General features: G+C 48.2%; 1 protein-coding gene and 2 non-coding genes across 3 annotated transcripts; 2 read left to right on the forward strand and 1 right to left on the reverse strand.

Moving 5' to 3' along the window:
- Positions 1–537: 537 nt before the first annotated feature.
- On the forward strand, positions 538–644 carry LOC128405928 (U6 spliceosomal RNA). Its single transcript, XR_008328378.1, has one exon. It is a non-coding gene; the product is annotated as a U6 spliceosomal RNA (small nuclear RNA).
- A 1806-nt stretch (positions 645–2450) lies between these two features.
- LOC128405929 (U6 spliceosomal RNA) lies at positions 2451–2557 on the reverse strand. The gene has a single exon (XR_008328379.1). It is a non-coding gene; the product is annotated as a U6 spliceosomal RNA (small nuclear RNA).
- A 428-nt stretch (positions 2558–2985) lies between these two features.
- MED16 (mediator complex subunit 16) lies at positions 2986–19572 on the forward strand. The gene is made up of 15 exons (XM_053372942.1): positions 2986–3092; positions 4519–4694; positions 4814–4921; positions 7362–7531; positions 8559–8990; positions 9840–9945; positions 10172–10327; positions 11314–11525; positions 12933–13139; positions 15423–15633; positions 16895–17028; positions 17260–17455; positions 17752–17971; positions 19019–19102; positions 19347–19572. Exons 2-15 carry the CDS (start codon positions 4559–4561, stop codon positions 19471–19473), a joined length of 2499 nt encoding a protein of 832 aa, XP_053228917.1. The 5' UTR covers positions 2986–3092; positions 4519–4558; the 3' UTR covers positions 19474–19572.
- The last annotated feature ends 193 nt before the right edge of the window (positions 19573–19765 follow it).

A 19765-nucleotide genomic window follows, 5' to 3' on the forward strand; every position in this document is an offset into this window, starting at 1 on the left:
CCTGTTGTTCGGACTCCCTACTCCCAGCATGCACAAAGGTCAGGGCTGCTGGGAGTCCAGCAACCTCTTGCAAGACCCTTGCATCCCCATCCCTGCACCAGAGGCTTTCCCCAGTTGCACCAGCTGCAAAGGAAACTCCTTGTTGCGTCTCTGCATGAGTGCCTGGTCTGTCTTGCATTAGGATTGACAGCCCCAACCAAAAGCCCCTGCAGACATTGCAGGACTCCAGGGATTCCCCAAAGCTCCAGCCAATGGGCGTTCCCATAGGAGAGGTGACGACAGCAGGCTTCATTTGCATACTGCCCTCCCCACAATTCAATGCGGTTGGACACCATTAGGAATGTACCATGCTTCACATATGAGTTGGAAACAAAGCGCCAAGTTATCTTTCGGAAGCGAGAAGATGATTTAAAAATAATAATAAAATAAGCAAAAGATTTAGTAAATAAATAAAAGGGAAATTCATTTTAGTTCACCATAACGTTGAAGTTCTCTTTAAGGAAGCCTTTATATACCAGACGGAACGGAGGTAGATTTGTGCTCGCTTCGGCAGCACATATACTAAAATTGGAACGATACAGAGAAGATTAGCATGGCCCCTGCGCAAGGATGACACGCAAATTCGTGAAGCGTTCCATATTTTGGTACATCCCTGCATTACTTTTCTTGCACGGCATCCTCAGGCCAAAGACACGCCTCTTTCGCTTCCCCTCACCCTTCACTTTTCAAACTCCACATTACTTGCAACCCCTTTGGCGTCCCTCCTTACCCCCAACCACCCCCAAAAAACCCTCTTTCCAAAAATGACACCTGATTGCAACGTGGCTATTGCACCCTAATAATGATATATTAATGCATGCATGCAGCAATTGATGCAATAATATGCATGCATGTTCAAGACCAGCAAAACAGACCGTGCTGTTATTTATTATTTCCGCCTCCCTTTTTTGCCTTTTGTCTCTCGTCTACTTTGCAAATCCCACACTGCTCCCCAAAAAACAGAACATTTTAATGGGTCATGCATGCTCCTATCTTTGCTTTCCAGCAATGCAGAACCGTGTGGTCTGGGTACAGGCTCAGAGGAGAGCTGTGGAAACCTCCGGAGGTTTGTTTTTTTTGCACGCTCTCCAACTCACCCTCCAGTTTGCAAACCTCCAAATGACTCACCGCCGTTTGCATTTTCATGCATCGTCCAAAGGCTCTTTTTAAATATTTGCCATTAGGGTGACAATTGCGCCTTAAATATGCATGGGGCTGTATTAAGGCCAGCAAAACATACTATTATTTTTGTTTTGATTGCAACGTGCACCCCATAATCTCACCTTTTGGGAAATTAGGACGCCGCTGAAGGGTTTGGAACAAAGGATGAAGCAATAAATAATAGTATGTTTTGCTGGTCTTAATGCAGCCCCATGCATAGGCTGGGCTGGATGAATCCCTAGCCGGAATTAAAATTGCTGGAAGAAATATCAACAACCTCAGATATGCTGATGACACAACATTGATGGCAGAAAGTGAGGAAGAATTAACCTTTAAATGAGGGTGAAAGAGGAGAGCGCAAAATATGGTCTGAAGCTCAACATCAAAAAATGAAGATCATGGCCACTGGTCCCATCACCTCCTGGCAAACAGAAGGGGAAGAAATGGAGGCAGGGAGAGATTTTACTTTCTTGGGCTCCATGATCACTGCAGATGGTGACAGAAGTCACGAAATTAAAAGACGCCTGCTTCTCGGGAGAAAAGCAATGACAAACCTAGACAGCATCTGAAAAAGCAGAGACATCACCTTGCCAACAAAGGTCCGTATAGTTCAAGCTCTGGTTTTCCCAGTAGTGATGTATGGAAGCGAGAGCTGGACCATAAAGAAGGCTGATGGCCGAAGAATGGATGCTTTTGAATTCTGGTGCTGGAGGAGACTCTTGAGAGTCCCATGGACTGCAAGAAGATCAAACCTCTCCATTCTGAAGGAAATCAGCCCTGAGTGCTCACTGGAAGGACAGATCCTGAAGCTGAGGCTCCAAGACTTTGGCCACCTCAGGAGAAGAGAAGACTCTCTGGGAAAGACCCTGATGTTGGGAAAGATGGAGGGCACAAGGAGAAGGGGACGACGGAGGATGAGATGGTGGGACAGTGTTCTCGAAGCTACCAACATGAGTCTGACCAAACTGGGGGAGGCAGTGGAAGACAGGAGGGCCTGGCGTGCTCTGGTCCAGGGGGTCACAAAGAGGCGGACACCACTAAACAACAACAACTGTTTTGCTGGTCTTGAACATGCATGCATATTATTGCATCAATGGCTGCATGCATGCATTAATATATCATTATTAGGGTGCAATAGCCACGTTGCAATCAGCTGTCATTTTTGGAAATAGGAGTTTGCAAAGAGAAGGGTGAGGGGAAGCCAAAGAGGCGTGTCTTTGGCCTGAGGATGCCGTGCCAGAAAAGTAATGCAAAATATGGAACGCTTCACGAATTTGCGTGTCATCCTTGCGCAGGGGCCATGCTAATCTTCTCTGTATCGTTCCAATTTTAGTATATGTGCTGCCGAAGCGAGCACAAATCTACCCTCTACTGCAGCCGTATATAAACCTCTGATATGAAAATATTTCCAAGTCATGGTGTAAAAATGTTACCGTCTTTCCTTCCTATGTTTTCTCCTCCTGTTCTGTTTCTAAACCACCACTAAGCTACCCCTTAGTCTCCTCGCCTTCTCAAATTAATCCATCCTATTTCTTTTAATTTCCCGCACCCCGGTGCATGCTGGGAGGCCGCCTATGCAAATCTGACCCCTCCTAAGGCTTTTCCTATTGAACAGGCGAGAGGCGGGTTGAGAGAGGTCCTCACTTTGTCCTTCGAACTGCCTGAAAAGAAAAGGGGAGATTTGAATCGCCCCACTAAAACGAGCCCGTTTTGACAGAAGAGGGAAGGGATGAGTGTAGTTGCCGTGCGGTTTTAAAAATTATTTTATTCCGGCGGTTTGTTGTTATTTTTTTCAGGCACTCCTGAAGACAGCCGAGAGGAAGGGGTCCTTAAGTAGGGCAGCAGGAGTTGGCGCAGGCGCAGAGCAGCCGGGCAGCCTGGATAGAGCGTTGGTGAGTAGGGGGGGAATGGAAGAGTTCATTTGTTACCCCTGGGGGGGGGGAATATGCCCAAAACTAGCAATTTAACAATTTTAAGTGCTGGGTAATCACCCCAATAGGTGTTTTTCAGGGCAATTTCCAACTCTAGGGGGATTTCTCCCCTTTTTCTTGCTGGGGCAATGAATCTTTGCGGTGCAATTGCATTAAACCTGCTGTTGCAATTCCTTGCACTCTTAATTTTGCAGATTTAAATGCATGCCCTAGGAGCTGGATTTGCAAAATTAAGAGTGCAATGATTTCTCCTAAAAAATTAATTAAAAAAACCGGTTTGGAAAAATGCTCCATTGGCTTTCTTAAAAAAAAATGAACTCACCATGTTAGCTGTCATTGCCAGTGAAATTCAATTTTCCCTTTCTTGCAAAGCAAAGCTCTTGGGAGCCAGCAAGAAAGTGGTGGTCTTAACTGAACCAAACACTAGGAATTAAAATTGCAAAATTAAGGGTCCTCCCATTTCTTGCTTTCTTTTATTTTTAAAAGCTTCCTAGATTTGCAAATAAATGATAGCGGATTATTGAGCGCATTCAAAATAATTGCAGGTGCAGAAATATTTATTTTCACTCCCTTCTTTCCACAAAATGAAATCAATGGTAACAGCATGCTATAAGTGGCTTTCACCGGAAACTTAAAATAAATAGGGTTTTGGTTTAGCAGCAGGGGAGTTGGGCAATGATTCGAATTTGGGGCTTTTCCCATGCAACCATGTAACAAAATACAGGGGTACCTTGGTTTTCCTTCGTTTATTGGTTTTCCAAAATTTTAAACAAACAAACATACATCTTAACTGTACTTGATCCAATTTTAGTAACATTGTTAAGTGACTTCCTCAAATCCCCCTGGCTGAGTTTCAATGTATATCATTGTAACAGTTTTCCAAAACCAATTTTCTCATAAAATTAGCTTAATCACTTAACATCTTTCTTTGTTTCAATTTTGACTTTAAACATATTATTCTCTAACATCGCATAATTAAATCCTAAGCCTATCTGGTATTTGCAAGTTTTTCCAATTAAGTTATCTTAACATATTTAACTAAGTAGTCTTTGAATTTCATCCATTCCTTCTGGTACTCCTCTTCCTTCTGGTTGCGGACTCTTCCGAAAAGTCCATCATCTGCCATTCCTCCACTGTTGGGACTTCTTGTGTTTTCCAATTCTTAGCTAACAAAATTCTAGCTGCAGTTGTGGCACACAAAAACATCTTTTTGGGGCAATTCCGAACCTATTATTCCAAGAAGAAAGGCCTCTGGTTTCTTAATAAATGTGTATTTCAACATTTTTTTCAATTCATTATAAATCTTCTCCCAGAAGTCTTTCACCTTGGGGCAGGTCCACCACATAGGATGAAAGGTACCCTCTTTTTCTTTGCGCTTCCAACATAGATTATCAACTCCTGCCCTGCGCTGCCGATCTCGGAGCGAGATGGACCTGGCATACGTCTGCGAGTGGGAGAAGCGCCCCAAGAGCAACCACTGCCCCTCCATCCCCCTGGTCTGCGCCTGGTCCTGCCGCAACCTGATCGCGTTCACGACGGACCTCAAGAACGAAGAGGAGAAAGGTAATTTCTTGCAGGGAAAAGCCTGTCGAGAAAACCCAGAGCGGCTTCTGATCTCCAGCTGAGCATCCCTCGTAGGTCTAAGGCTGGCTCTCCTACTTTCTTTTCTCCTTCTTCCTTAGACCTCACCCACATGATTCACATCCTGGACATGGAGCACCCCTGGGACGTCTGCTCCATCAATTCCGGACACGTGGAAATCATTACTTGCTTGGAATGGGATCAGTCGGGTAAGGAAACCCGCAACGGAGCTTGCAAAATACACATAGCAATGAAATATATAAGCATAGCAATTATGTGTATGTCTCTCTGTGTGTGTGTGTGTGCGCGCGCGCATGTATGTAGAATCTCATTGGTGTGGTGTGGGTGTGGGTGGGTGTATATATATATATATATATATATATATATATATATATATATACCGTTTTTTTTTTTTATAATATTTTTTATTAAACAATTTTTATATTAACACCAACAAAACATACATAAACAAGCAACAAACAATAACAGAACAAAAAACAAGTACCATTTCATGTCCTAATTTCTTAAACCTTACTTCCTCGACTTCCTCTTGCTTCCCGTTTCTGTATTCCAAGTTCTTACAATTATTCAGCGAATCTTCCCTTATTTTACTATAAATTTATGTTAATCATCCTTATTCTCTTTGTCTTAACCATTACTAATAGTAACCATTTATTTTAAACCCAACATCATTCTAGCTGTCATTAATTTTATAGTATTTCTTTAAGTAGTCCTTGAACTTCTTCCATTCCTCTTCCGCCGCTTCTCTTCCCTGGTTTCGGATTCTGCTCGTCATTTCTGCCAAACCCATGTAGTCCATCACCTTCATCTGCCATTCTTCCAGTGTGGGTAGATCCTGTGTCTTCCAGTACTTTGCAATAAGTATTCTAGCTGCTGTTGTAGCATACATAAAAAAAATTGTATCTGTCTTTGACACCCCCTGGCCGACAATACCCAAGAGAAAGGCCTCTGGTTTCTTGGGGAAAGTATATTTAAATACCTTTTTCAGTTCATTGTAAATCATTTCCCAGAATGCCTTAATCTTCGGGCACGTCCACCAGAGGTGAAAGAATGTACCTTCCTTTTCTTTACATTTCCAACATTTATTATCAGGCAAGTGGTAGATCTTTGCAAGCTTGACTGGGGTTATGTACCACCTATAAATCATTTTCCTTATATTTTCTCTTAAGGCGTTACACGCCGTAAACTTCAACCCGGTGGTCCACAACTTTTCCCAATCAGCAAACATGATGTTATGACCAATGTCCTGAGCCCATTTAATCATACTTGATTTTACCATTTCATCTTGTGTATTCCATTTCAGCAGCAGATCATACATTTTTGACAAATTCTTAGTACTGGATTCTAACAGTTCAGTCTCTAATTTTGATTTTTCCACCTGGAAGCCTATTTTACTGTCTAATTTAAACACTTCATTTATTTGATGATAATGTAACCAATCTCTCACCTTCCCTTTTAGTTTTTCAAAACTCTGCAATCTCAATTTGTCCCCTTCCTTTTCCAAGATTTCCCAATATCTTGGCCATTTCGACTCCATATTTAGCTTTTTAACTGCCTTAGCTTCCATTGGTGATAGCCATCTTGGAGTCTTATTTTCCAACAAGTCCTTATATCTAACCCAGACATATCTAACCGTATTTTTAGCTCTATAGGACGCACTTTTCCCCCTCCAAAAATGCAGGGGAAAAGTGTGTGCGTCCTGTGGAGCGAATGCAGGCTTTTGCTGAAGCCTGGAGAGCGAGAGGGGTCGGTGCGCACCGACCCCTCTTGCGTTCCAGGCTTCAGGAAGTTCCCGCCAGGCTCCGCAGGCTTGCGCACAGCTGCCTGCGGCCCGAAGCCTGGGGAGCGCGGCGCTGTGCAACCCAGGCTTCAGGCAGCTCTCCACAAGCCTTCAGAGCTCCCGGGCTCCCAAGGCTTGCAGATAGCAGCCTGCTGTCCCCTCTGCAGCCCTCCGTCTCGCTGTTCCAGCTTCGGGAAGGCTACGCAAAGCCTCCGCAGGGCGGCAGGGTGAAGGCACTTCCTCCCCCCCCCCCCGCCAGCCCCACAAGCTCGGGGGGCAGCGGCAAGGCCTGCTATTGAACGCACCTTGAACGCACCTTGTTTTTTGAGAGGGAGAACAAGAAAAAATTTTGTTTTTCCTATTCTCCCCCTCCTATGGTCCGGTGCGCCCAATAGAGCTACAAATACGGTATATGTATATATATATATATATGTGTGTGTGTGTGTGTGTAATCTCATTGCTCTGTGTGGTGTGTGTGTGTGTGTGTGTACACGCACACATACACACAGTTTTAAGTGCAGTGGAACCTTGGTTCTCAATCCATTCCAGAAGCCCGTTCCAAAACCAAGCCACGCGTCTTTCCCGTAGAAAGTCATGCAAAACGGATTAATCCGTCCCAGGCTTTTAAGAACAACCCCTAGAAGAGGCAAATTAGCATGAATTTATGATTAGCCTCCAGGCGCAATGATGCGTTTGGGACGCAGGGCGGGGCAGAGAAAATTGGACTTAAGAACTTCGATTGGAAAGCTTTCGTAGGTCCAAGGTGAGAGCTTCTCCAAATCTGTGGGGAAGATTTTTCTGGTGCTTCTTCCAGACGGAAGAGCTTTTTCGACTCTCTCCCGCCGCAGGATCCAGGCTGCTGTCCGCCGACGCCGATGGCCGCATCAAATGTTGGAGCATGGTTGAGCACTTGGCCAACAGCTGGGAGAGCGCCGTGGGCAGCGTGGTCGAAGGCGACCCCATCGTAGCACTCTCGTGGCTGCACAACGGTGTGAAGCTGGCTTTGCACGTGGAGAAGGTGAGCGAGGCCGGGCGGGGGGTTTTGTCGTCTAGGGCTTGCCGATCAGAAGGTCAGCGGTTCAAATCCCCGCAATGACAGGGTGAGCTCCCGTTGCTTGGTCCCTGCTCCTGCCAACCTAGCAGTTCAAAAGCACGTCAAAGTGCAAGTAGATAAATAGGTACCGCTCCGGCGGGAAGGTAAACGGCGTTTCCGTGCGCTGCTATGGTTCGCCAGAAGCGGCTTAGTCCTGCTGGCCACATGACCCGGAAGCTGTACGCCGGCTCCCTCGGCCAGTAAAGCGAGAAGAGCACCACAACCCCAAAGTCGGCCGCGACGGGACCTAACGGTCAGGGGTCCCTTTACCTTTACCTTTAAACAAGCTCTAGCTTAGGGCCACACTCTCTATCTATCTATCTATGTCAGTCCCAGATTTACGTATAAGCTGAACAAACTCTAGCTTAGGGCGCCACTCTCTTGGGGGCCCCAAAAGAATTTAAAGGGGGGGGGAAACCTGGGTGTTCATTTCCAAAATACAAGATAAAAAACAAATAAAATAAAACCTGCATCCAGCAACAGTGTTTTGTGTTGTGTGGGCTTCTGTGATGTAAGTCATGGGCCCCGCCTGCTAGCCTGCTCCCTAAAATATCACTGGTTTGCTCCTTTCTATATATAGAGTGCCGACATTCTGCGTGGACTGGTTGCATGGCAACATGGGCAAATGGCTTAAGATACCTATGAGGTCCATAAATTACCCTATAGCATGGATTCAACACACACAAAAAGCGATCATTTGTTGTTGACAAAGGACAGCTGGACGTAGAAAGGGCCCCATGACCTTCAGGAGCTGAGGGCCTCATCAAACCTCAATGCAACCCTTGACTTTTATCTACCCCCTTTTTTAAAAAATCATTTTTATTGGTTTTCCAATATTAAACCTCCAATTGAATATCCAGTCATAATTAGAAAAATAAAAAAAAACTAAAATAAAAAAGATCAAATGGTATTTATTGATTTCTCGATTTTTATCCACCCCGTGCCGCCGCAGTCGGGAGCGTCGAACTTTGGCGAGAAGTTCTCTCGGGTCAAGTTCTCCCCGTCGCTGACGCTCTTCGGAGGCAAACCGATGGAAGGCTGGATCGCGGTCACCATCAGCGGCCTGGTGACGGTCTCTCTGCTGAAGCCCAATGGGCAGGTGCTGACATCAACGGAGAGCCTGTGTCGCCTGCGGTGCCGCGTGGCACTGGCCGACATCGCCTTCACAGGCGGGGGCAACATCGTGGTGGCCACCTCGGACGGCAGCAGCGCCTCGCCCGTCCAGTTCTACAAGGTCTGCGTCAGCGTGGTGAACGAGAAGTGCAAGATTGACACCGAAATCCTGCCGTCGTTGTTCATGCGATGCACCACAGACCTTGCCCGCAAGGACAAGTACCCAGCTATCACCCACCTGAAATTCCTCACCCGGGACATGTCCGAGCAGGTGAGGCCTTCCCGGGTGGCGAGTTCGAATCCCCCCTCGCTGTAGCTGTCAACCGTCCCTTATTTGGTGGGACAGTCCCTTACCCCAGCGCCGTGTCCCGCTGCTGTCCCTTATGGATGATGTCCCTTAAATTTCCCGGGTTTCAAAGGAAGCAGCTCCTCTCCCTCCCTGCCAGCCTGACTTGTTGCCCTATTGGTTTGGTATACAGTGGTACAAGGGATGCAGGTGGCCCTGTGGGTTAAACCACAGAACCTAGGACTTGCCGATCAGAAGGTCGGCGGTTCGAATCCCCGCAATGACGGGGTGAGCTCCCGTTGCTTGGTCCCTGCTCCTGCCCACCTAGCAGTTCAAAAGCACGTCAAAGTGCAAGTAGATAAATAGGTACCGCTATGGCGGGAAGGTAAACGGCGTTTCCGTGCGCTGCTCTGGTTCGCCAGAAGCGGCTTAGTCCTGCTGGCCACATGACCCGGAAGCTGTACGCTGGCTCCCTCGGCCAGTAAAGCGAGATGAGCGCCGCAACCCCAGAGTCAGCCATGACTGGACCTAATGGTCAGGGGTCCTTTTACCTTTACCTTATACAGTGGTACCTCGGATTACATACGCTTCAGGTTACAGGCGCTTCAGGTTACAGACTCCGCTAACCCAGAAATAGCACCTCGGGTTAAGAACTTTGCTTCAGGATGAGAACAGAAATCGTGCTCCGGCGGCACGGCGGCAGTGGGAGGCCCCATTAGCTAAAGTGGTGCTTCAGGTTAAGAACAGTTTCAGGTTAATAACGGACCTCCGGAACGAATTAAGTACTTAACCCAAGGTACCGCTGTACGGCATTTTTCTTTGCTCACCCCACAGATGTTGCTTTGCGCCTCCAACCAAAACAACAGTAACGTGGAGTGCTGGTCTCTCCGGAAAGAGGGCTTGCCGGTCAACAATATCTTCCAGCAGATCTCCCCCACAGGTGAGTTTCCTTCTGACTCTCTTTTCCATCTCTATCTCTCCTTTCCTCTGACAACAACCCTGCGAGGTCGGTTGGGTGAGAGGCGCAAGTGTCCGGTCTCCCGAGGCGTCGCCCAGAGAGCTCTGCGGCCGAGTGGGGGGAGAATTCGAACTCAGGTCCCGGTCCGAGTCTCTTAACCGCTACGCTGCGCTCCTTATTCGTCTGCCTTCTTCTTATTACTTCTCAGTCGGCGACAAACCGCCCATGATTTTGAAGTGGCGGATACTCTCGGCCGCCAACGACCTCGACCGCGTTTCAGCCGTGGCTCTGCCGAAACTCCCCATCTCCTTGACCAGCACGGATTTGAAAGTCGCCAACGACACCAAATTCTACCCTGGCTTAGGTGAGGAAACCTCTCCCTGTCCCCCGGAAATGTTGTCATTATTATTCTTATTTCGCGATACACCGTATTTTTCGCTCTATAAAACGCACCAGACCACGAGACGCACCTAGTTTTTGGAGGAGGAAAACAAAGAAAAAGAATATTCTGAATCTCAGAAGCCAGAACAGCAAGAGGGATCGCTGCGCAGCGAAAGCAGCAATCCCTCTTGCTGTTCTGGCTTCTGGGATAGCTGCGCAGCCTGCATTCGCTCCGTAAGACGCACACACATTTCCCCTTACTTTTTGGGAGGGGAAAAGGGAGTCTTATAGAGCAAAAAATACAGTGTGTGTGTGTGTGTATATATATATATATATATATATATATATATATATATATATATATATATATATATAAATAATTATTGAATTTTCAAAAGTTTGACATTTATCCTTTGGTATACCTCCTTCTTATTGCAACGTTGCCGTTTTACGCATTTAACATAGAAAACCTAGCTGACAGCTCTCCATTTACACATACGGTACCGTATAGCTGAAGGAGCGTCTCCACCCCCATCGTCCAGCCTGGACACTGAGCTCCAGCTCTGAGGGCCTTCTGGTGGTTCCCTCATTGCGAGAAGTGAGGTTACAGGGAACCAGGCAGAGGGCCTTCTTGATGGTGGCACCCGCCCTGTGGAACGTCCTCCCACCAGATGTCAAAAGAGAACAACAACTATCAGACTTTTAGAAGACATCTGAAGGCAGCCCTGTTTAGGGAAGCTTTTAATGTTTGATGTATTACAGTATTTTAATATTTTTGGGAAGCCGCCCAGAGTGGCTGGGGAAGCCCTGCCAGATGGGCGGGGTATAAATAATAAATTATTATATTATTATTATTGATCATTTTGTGAGTGACTTCCGGGGAACGCATTGTGTTCAGTGTGTGGGTCTTGAGTTCCAGTTTCCCTCTGAACTGTCCCCTGCCTCATGCTATCCCCCCCGCCGCACCAGGACTCGCACTCGCCTTCCACGACGGCAGCGTCCACATCATCCACCGCGTCTCCTTGCAGACCATGGCGGTCTTCTACGGCTCGACATCCCAGCGTCCGGCGGAGGAACAGGCCATCAAGAGGCAGAGGACGGCCGGACCCCTGGTCCACTTCAAAGCCATGCAGATGTCCTGGACGTCGCTGGCCTTGGTCGGCGTCGACAGCCACGGGAAGGTAAATGGAAAACTAACAACAACAACGACTAATCTTTATATCACAGCACTTTATATATTTTCCACTTCTAATATAAAAGGTAAAGGGACTCCTGACCGTTAGGTCCAGTCGTGACCGACTCTGGGGTTGCGGCACTCATCTCGGTTTACTGGCCAAGGGAGCCGGCGTACAGCTTCCGGGTCATGTGGCCAGCAGGACTAAGCCGCTTCTGGCAAACCAGAGCAGCGCACGGAAACGCCGTTTACCTTCCCGCCGGAGCGGTACCTATTTATCTACTTGCACTTTGACGTGCTTTCGAACTGCTAGGTGGGAAGGAGCAGGGACCGAGCAACGGGAGCTCACCCCGTCATTGCGGGGATTCGAACCACCGACCTTCTGATCACCAAGTCCTAGGCTCTGTGGTTTAACCCACAGCGCCACCCGTGTCCCAATTCTAATATAACTCGTTACAAAATGCCTCCAAGTTTAAATAAATGTAGAAGGGTCAAAAATTCCTCTTTGCAAGTCTTCGGATAACCCTACTAGTGTTGTTTATTGCTTACAATGATCTTTCAAATATTGCATAAATTTACTCCAGTCCTTTTGGAATAATTGTTTTGCTGGTTTCGGATTTTTCCCGTCAGTTTCGCCAGTTCTGCAAAGTCCATCACCATCTTTGGGCTAAAAGAATTCTTTCTGCTGTCGTTGCACATAAGAACAATTTTTTAATCTTTTCTTCGCATCTCTACTAATACCCAGGAAAAAGGTTTCTGGTATTTTAACAAAAGCCTTTTTAAACATTTTCTTTAACTCGTTATATATCATTTCCCAGAAAGCCTTTACCTCGTTGCAAGTCCGCCAGATGTGGTAGAATAAACCTTCCCTTTCTTTACATTCCCAGCACTCGCTAGATCTTGCCTTAGACAGTTTAGCAAGTTTAGCTGGTGTTAAATACCATCTGTACATCATTTTCTTCAAGTGCACTGCATGCAGTAAAATTCATGCCTTCCTTCCACAACCTTCCCCAAGATCCTAACTGAATATTATATCCAAAATCTTTAGCCCAGCGCTCAGCAAAGTTTTTCAGCAGGGGGCCGGTCCCCTGTCCCTCAGACCTTGTGGGGGGCCGGACTATATTTTTTGGTGGAAATGAATGAACTCCTATGTCCCGCAAATAACCCAGAGATGCATTTTAAATAAAAGAACACATTCTACTCCTGCAAAACACGCTGATTCCTGGACCGTCCAGGGGCCGGACTGAGAAGGCAATTGGGCCAGATCCGGCCCCCGGGCCTCAGTTTGCCTCCCCATTCTTTAGCCCATTGTATCGCCACCCCTTTAACCTCTTCATCTTGAGTATGATTACGTTTCCAACGCTTATTTGGTGATTAAACGGCTATCGTCCCTTCTGACCTTTCACCACGCCAGCTCAGCATGCTTCGGATCTCCCCGTCTATGGGCCACATCCTGGACATGAACATCTCCCTCCGCCACTTGCTATTCCTCCTGGAGTATTGCATGGTGACCGGCTACGACTGGTGGGACATCCTGCTTCACGTCCAGCCCAGTATGGTGCAAAACCTGGTGGAGAAGCTTCACGAAGAATACATGCGCCAGAATGCGGCCTTGCAGCAGGTGAGGCGGGAAGGGAGAAAGCACCTTCGCCCGGAGTGCGTTGGAGTTGAGTGGATGGCGCCGAAGGGTGCTGGCATGCATGGAGGCGCCGTTTTGCAACCTGCCAGCAGGTGGGGCTAGCCATCTCAAGCTCCTCGGGGATAGGAAAGGGTTCCTTTGCGACGGGCGGATAAGTCAGTTTGCATTTCTCAGCGCAGAAAGTGCGGATCTGATGTGTGGAGATCTTTCTTGCTTCACTTACACCCTTGTACAAATTACCGTATTTTTTGCTCTATAAGACTCAGTTTTCCCCTCCTCAAAAGTAAGGGGAAATGTGTGTGCGTCTTATGGAGCGAATGCAGGCTGCGCAGCTATCCCAGAAGACAGAACAGCAAGAGGGATTGCTGCTTTCGCTGCGCAGCGATCCCTCTTGCTGTTCTGGCTTCTGAGATTCAGAATATTTTTTTCTTGTTTTCCTCCTCCAAAAACTAGGTGCGTCTTGTGGTCTGGTGCATCTTATAGAGCGAAAAATACGGTAATTGAAACAAACCGTGTCGTTTATGGTACGAAACTCACATATGCATGGACAAAACTCACATATTATTTTTTTTTTTTGGAATTGAAATATTTTATGGTCACTTGTGCACCGTGATGCAGTATGAAAGGACACTTTCCGTTGTGAAATATTTGTGAGTTTAAAGGTAAAGGTAAAGGTACCCCTGCCCATACGGGCCAGTCTTGCCAGACTCTAGGGTTGTGTGCCCATCTCACTCTAGAGGCCGGGGGCCAGCGCTGTCCGGAGACACTTCCGGGTCACGTGGCCAGCGTGACAAGCTGCATCTGGCGAGCCAGCGCAGCACACGGAAACGCCGTTTACCTTCCTGCTAGTAAGCGGTCCCTATTTATCTACTTGCACCCGGGGGTGCTTTCGAACTGCTAGGTTGGCAGGCGCTGGGACCAAACGGCGGGAGCGCACCCCACCGCGGGGATTCGAACCGCCGACCTGACGATCGGCAAGTCCTAGGCACTGAGGTTTTACCCACAGCGCCACCCGTGTCCCTATTTGTGAGTTTAGGAAGCTTTTAATGTTGTGTTTTAATATTTTGTCGGAAGCCGCCCAGAGTGGCTGGGGAAACCCAGCCAGATGGGCGGGGTATAAATAATAAATTATTATTATTATATGTGTATGTTAGTCACAGATATGACCTCTGCTATTTTTAAGCTGCATTTGAACATGGTTTGGCATGGAGTCTACTAGTTTTGAACAGTCCATGTTGATTTTCGGATCCCTGTACCACACTTGAATCAGTTCTTTTGTAAAACCTCAATATATTGCGGCGAGCGCATCATTCCCTCTATCGGCTGCAGGCTTCCGCCCCCATAATGGTCAACTGGCTTTTCGTGTTTGTTTTGAGTACAGGATTACGGGTAAAATAAAATAAAAATGCTTTATTTCAATTAATTTGCACAAGGGTGCAATCCAAGAGGGTTCTGGGAGCTTCTCTGCGTGAAAGAAGCAAGCAGGTGGTTTGTGATGTTTGGGTTATATACCTTAGACAGGGTGGTAAAGATAAAGGGACCCCTGACCATTAGGTCCCATCGTGGACGACTCTGGGGTTGCGGCGCTCATCTCGCTTTACTGGCTGAGGGAGCCGGCGTACAGCTTCCGGTCATGTGGCCAGCAGGACTAAGCCGCTTCTGGCGAACCAGAGCAGCGCACGGAAACGCCTTTTACCTTCCCGCCGGAGCGGTACTTACTTATCTACTTGCACTTGGACGTGCTTCCGAACTGCTAGGTTGGCAGGAGCAGGGACTGAGCAACGGGAGCTCACCTAGTCATTGCAGGGATTCGAACCGCCGACCTTCTGATCGGCATGTCCTAGGCTCTGTGGTTTAACCCACAGCGCAACCCACGTCCCCTTAGACAGGGTGGACTTGATTTAAATCAAATCGATTTCAATCAAGATTTCAGTCACGATTTCAATCGCTAGCCAGTAAGACTTGATTTAAATCATTATTATTTTGCAGACAGACTCAATCTTGCTGGTATCGTCTTAATATTTACAACCAGACGACTGGATTTCTTATGGACAGAGCCAATCCTGAACGTGACCATTATGCTCATTTGCCTTCAGTCGCAGTGAAGCTCTGTTGGATGAAATATTCATTGCCTCTGGTCTATTCTGGGGGGATCCTGCAACGTGTTTTAAATTTTTACTGCGCTGACTAACACGTCGGAATCTGCTCTGGGTCAATATTGTGTGGAATTTCACGACAGGGTAACCCTTGTTTTTGCTTTGGCAGGTGCTCTCGACCCGAATTATTTCCATGAAGGCGTCGCTGTGCAAGCTCTCCTCCACCACGGTGTCTCGGGTGTGCGACTATCACGCCAAGCTTTTCCTAATCGCCATCAGCTGCACCCTCAAATCGCTCCTCCGTCCCCCGGTCTTGAATACCCCGGACAAAAGCCCCGGCGACCGTCTCACGGAGATCTGCTCCAAGATCACCGACGTGGGTGCGTGGCAGTCTCCCCAGTGACATACCGTATTTTTTGCTCTATAAGACTCCCTTTTCCCCTCCTAAAAAGTAAGGGGAAATGTGTGTGTACGTCTTATGGAGCGAATGCAGGCTGTGCAGCTATCCCAGAAGCCAGAACAGCAAGAGGGATTGCTGCTTTCACTGCGCAGCGATCCCTCTTGCTGTTCTGGCTTCTGAGATTCAGAATAATTTTTTTCTTGTTTTCCTCCTCCAAAAACTAGGTGAGTCTCGTGGTCAGGTGCGTCTTATAGAGCGAAAAATACGATAGTGATGATGATGATGATGATGATGATGATAATTATAATAATAAATCACAGGCATGTCCAACAGGTCGATCGCTATCTACTGGTCGATCGCGGGGTGTCCCTGGTCGATTTTGTGATCCTGATCAATCCCCCCCCCCAAAAAAAACGAAGAAGGGGGAAAAGGCTCAACAGCTTTGGGTCTTCCTCTCCAAAAAAGGCTCAACAACTTTGGTCAATCCAATGGATAGATTACTGCCAGTTTTTTCATAGTGGGAGAGTAGATCGCAGCCTCTTGGGAGTTGGACATGCCTGGTGTTGTTGTTTAGTCATTTAGTGGTGTCCGCCTCTTTGTGACCCCCTGGACCAGAGCACGCCAGGCCCTCCTGTCTTCCACTGCCTCCCCCAGTTTGGTCAAACTCATGCTGGTAGCTTCGAGAACACTATCCCACCATCTCGTCCTCCGTCGTCCCCTTCTCCTTGCGCCCTCCATCTTTCCCAACATCAGGGTCTTTTCCAGGGAGTCTTCTCTTCTCATGAGGTGCCCAAAGTCTTGTAGCCTCAGCTTCAGGATCTGTCCTTCCAGTGAGCACTCAGGGCTGATTTCCTTCAGAATGGAGAGGTTGGATCTTCTTGCAGTCCATGGGACTCTCAAGAATCTCCTCCAGCACCAGAATTCAAAAGCATCCATTCTTCGGCGATCAGCCTTCTTGATGGTCCAGCTCTCACTTCCACACATCTCTACTGGGAAAACCGGAGCTTGAACTATACGGACCTTTGTTGGCAAGGTGATGTCTCTGCTTTTTAGGAGGCTAAAAATATTATTATGTATTATAATATTATTTATTATAATACATACTTTTGAATGGATTCGTTTCTGTTTCTATTGACTGTTGAATTGCGAGTAGGGACCACTCCCACTATTGAAACTTCTATCTGCCTGAATTCTTGGTGTGCTATTTTCTTGGTAATATTAACAAGAACTCCCCTTTCCAGATATCGACAAAGTGATGATCAACTTGAAGACGGAGGAGTTTGTCTTGGAAATGACCACTTTGCAGTCTCTCCAACAGCTGATTCAGTGGGTTGGCGACTTTGTCCTCTACCTTCTGGCCAGCCTCCCGAACCAGGTGAGACCCCCCCCCAAGCCCCCCACTGCGCAAACACTTTCCCAAATTGTCTTCCGGATCGATCGACCGGCAATCCAACTCTCCGCCTACTTTCCGGGGACGGCGCGTGAAAACCCAAAATATTCAAATAGTCTTTAAATTTCTTCCAGTCTTCTTGGTGTTCCTCTTCTTTCTGGTCGCGGATTCTCCCGGTGAGTTTTGACTTTCCTAACCTGCCCCCTTTTCCCCCAGGGCTCGGGTCCCGTCCGCCCGGGACACAGCTTCCTCCGCGACGGCTCCTCCCTGGCCATGCTGCGGGAACTGATGGTCGTGATTCGCATTTGGGGCCTCTTGAAACCGAGCTGCCTGCCCATCTACACGGCCACTTCCGATACGCAGGACAGCATGTCCCTCCTCTTCCGGCTCCTGACCAAACTTTGGCTGTGCTGTGAGTAGGGGATCAAGGCTCGATGCAACTGCCGATATAGCAATATAGAAATCACATTAAAGCGGAACCGACTCATCCAGCCTTTATTTGCGTAATTCAGACCAGGGTGGATAAAAACCAATGCAAACCGGATTTTTTAAAAATTTAAATCAGATTTTTAAAATAAAGTGCTAAGCATGTGTGTGTGTGTGTGTGTGTATCTAGATGCAGGGCAATTTTATTTTTATGTTTTTCGAGGTACCCAGATCCACTTCCTCTGTGCCTGACCTTCCCCCCCCCCCCGTTGCCCCTCGCAGGTCGGGACGAAAGCCACCCCAGCGAGCCAGACGACGCTTTGATTGACGAGTGCTGCCTGCTGCCCAGCCAGCTGCTCATCCCGAACCTCGACTGGTTGCCCGTCAACGACGCCATCATCCACAAGCTGCAAAGCAAGCAGCCCGTCCGGATGCAGTTCGGGAAGCCCCCGGGCCAGGGGCAGGGCCACCCTGCCGCCCTGCAGTTCGACGCCTTCGTCAGGTAGGTGTCGGGCGATGGGGAAACAGCGGAACTCCCTGCCACAGGAATGCCACCACCAGCTGTTATTTAAAAGAGGACTGGGCATACAGTGGTACCTCTCAAATCAGAACCAGTGAAGGTCCTGTGTGAGTGCCTGGAGGCGGTTGGAGGATGGATGGCGGCTAACGGGTTGAGGTTGAATCCTGGCAAGACAGAAGGACTGTTTTGGGGGGACAGGGGGCGGGAGGGTGTGGGGGATTCCCTGGTCCTGAATGGGGTCACTGTGTCCCTGAAGGACCAGGTGCACAGCCTGGGAGTCATTTTGGACTCACAGCTGTCCATGGAGGCGCAGGTCAATTCTGTGTCCAGGGCAGTTCCATCTGGTACGCAGGATGAGACCCTCCCTGCCCGCAGACTGTCTGGCCAGAGTGGTGCATGCTCTGGTTATCTCCCGCTTGGACTACTGCAATGCGCTCTACGTGGGGCTACCTTTGAAGGTGACCCGGAAACTGCAAGTAATCCAGAATGCGGCAGCTAGACTGGGGACTGGGAGCGGCTGCCAAGACCACATAACACCGGTCTTGAAAGACCTACATTGGCTCCCAGGACATTTCCGAGCACAATTCAAAGGGTTGGTGCTGACCTTGAAAGCCCTAAATGGCCCAGTAGACCTGAAGGAATGTCCCCGCCCCGGACACCTGGGTCCATCTCCTGAGGGTCTTCTAGCAGTTCCCTCGCTGCGAGAAACGAAGTTACAGGGAACCAGGCAGAGGGCCTTCTTGGTAGTGGCACCCATTCTGTGGAACACCCTCCCATCAGATGTCAAGGAAATAAACAACTACCTGACTTTTAGAAGACGCCTGAAGGCAGCCCTGTTTAGGGAACCTTTTAATGTTTGATGGATTACTGTATTTTAATATTTTGTTGGAAGCCGCCCAGAGTGGCTGGGGAAGCCCAGCCAGATGGGCGGGGTATAAATAATAAATTATTATTATTATTATTATTATTATTATTATTATTATTATTATTATTATTACTTCCCAAACACCGATGTTTTGCTTCCTTCAGGGCCCCTGGGCAGCCAAAGATCGACCACTTGCGGCGGCTCCACCTCGGAGCGTACCCCACGGAGGAGTGCAAATCTTGCACCAGGTGAGTGCCAGGAAAACACAAAACCCCGGCGACGGGAGGCAGCGTCGCTCAGCGGTTACAGCATCCCCAGTCCGGTCTTCCCCGTCTCCTGGCGGGAGAGCGGCTGCCGCAGGTTCAAACGCCGGTAGTGCTGGGGCAGAAGGAGAGGGGGAAATACCCGTGTGGTTTAGACCTCCGGGACGCTGCTGCCGACCCGTGCCGACAGTATGGAGCTAAGATGCAACTTCTGGTTTTGACTCCGCAGGTGCGGCTGCGTCACCATGCTGCATTCGCCCAACAAGACGACGGCCGTCAAACAGTGGGAGCAGCGCTGGATCAAGAACTGCCTCTGCGGCGGGCTGTGGAGGAGGATGCCGCTGGGCTACTCGTGACGGCGCCCCCCACAGGCCGGGAGGAAGGACTGCAGGGAAGCCGGACCCGAAAAAAATAAGGCGTTTTGTAAATATAAAGGTTCTGAGTTTTGCAAAAAGGCTGTTTTCTTGTTTCTTGGCATTCCCTCTCCTGCAGAGTCTCTGCTTTTTCGAAAATTGAAACGCCCACCTCCCGTCGGTTTGCAACAGGTTCGCACTTTTTCATATATGTTTTTAAAAATCATTTTTAATGATTTCATCCGATCCGGATTTCACGGTGCGCTTTTGCAAAAACCACAGAAAACCGCGGGGT

The sequence above is a fragment of the Podarcis raffonei genome, chromosome 18 (assembly GCF_027172205.1).
Source record: "Podarcis raffonei isolate rPodRaf1 chromosome 18, rPodRaf1.pri, whole genome shotgun sequence".
NCBI lineage: Eukaryota > Metazoa > Chordata > Lepidosauria > Squamata > Lacertidae > Podarcis > Podarcis raffonei.

Excerpts from the sequence above, each read along its gene's own strand:
- MED16 (XM_053372942.1), top strand. The coding sequence starts at position 4,559 with ATGGACCTGGCATACGTCTGCGAGTGGGAGAAGCGCCCCAAGAGCAAC. Across the intron at positions 10,328-11,313 it reads CAAATTCTACCCTGGCTTAG|GACTCGCACTCGCCTTCCAC; the intron begins GTGAGGAAACCT and ends CCGCCGCACCAG. Across the intron at positions 19,103-19,346 it reads GAGTGCAAATCTTGCACCAG|GTGCGGCTGCGTCACCATGC; the intron begins GTGAGTGCCAGG and ends TTGACTCCGCAG.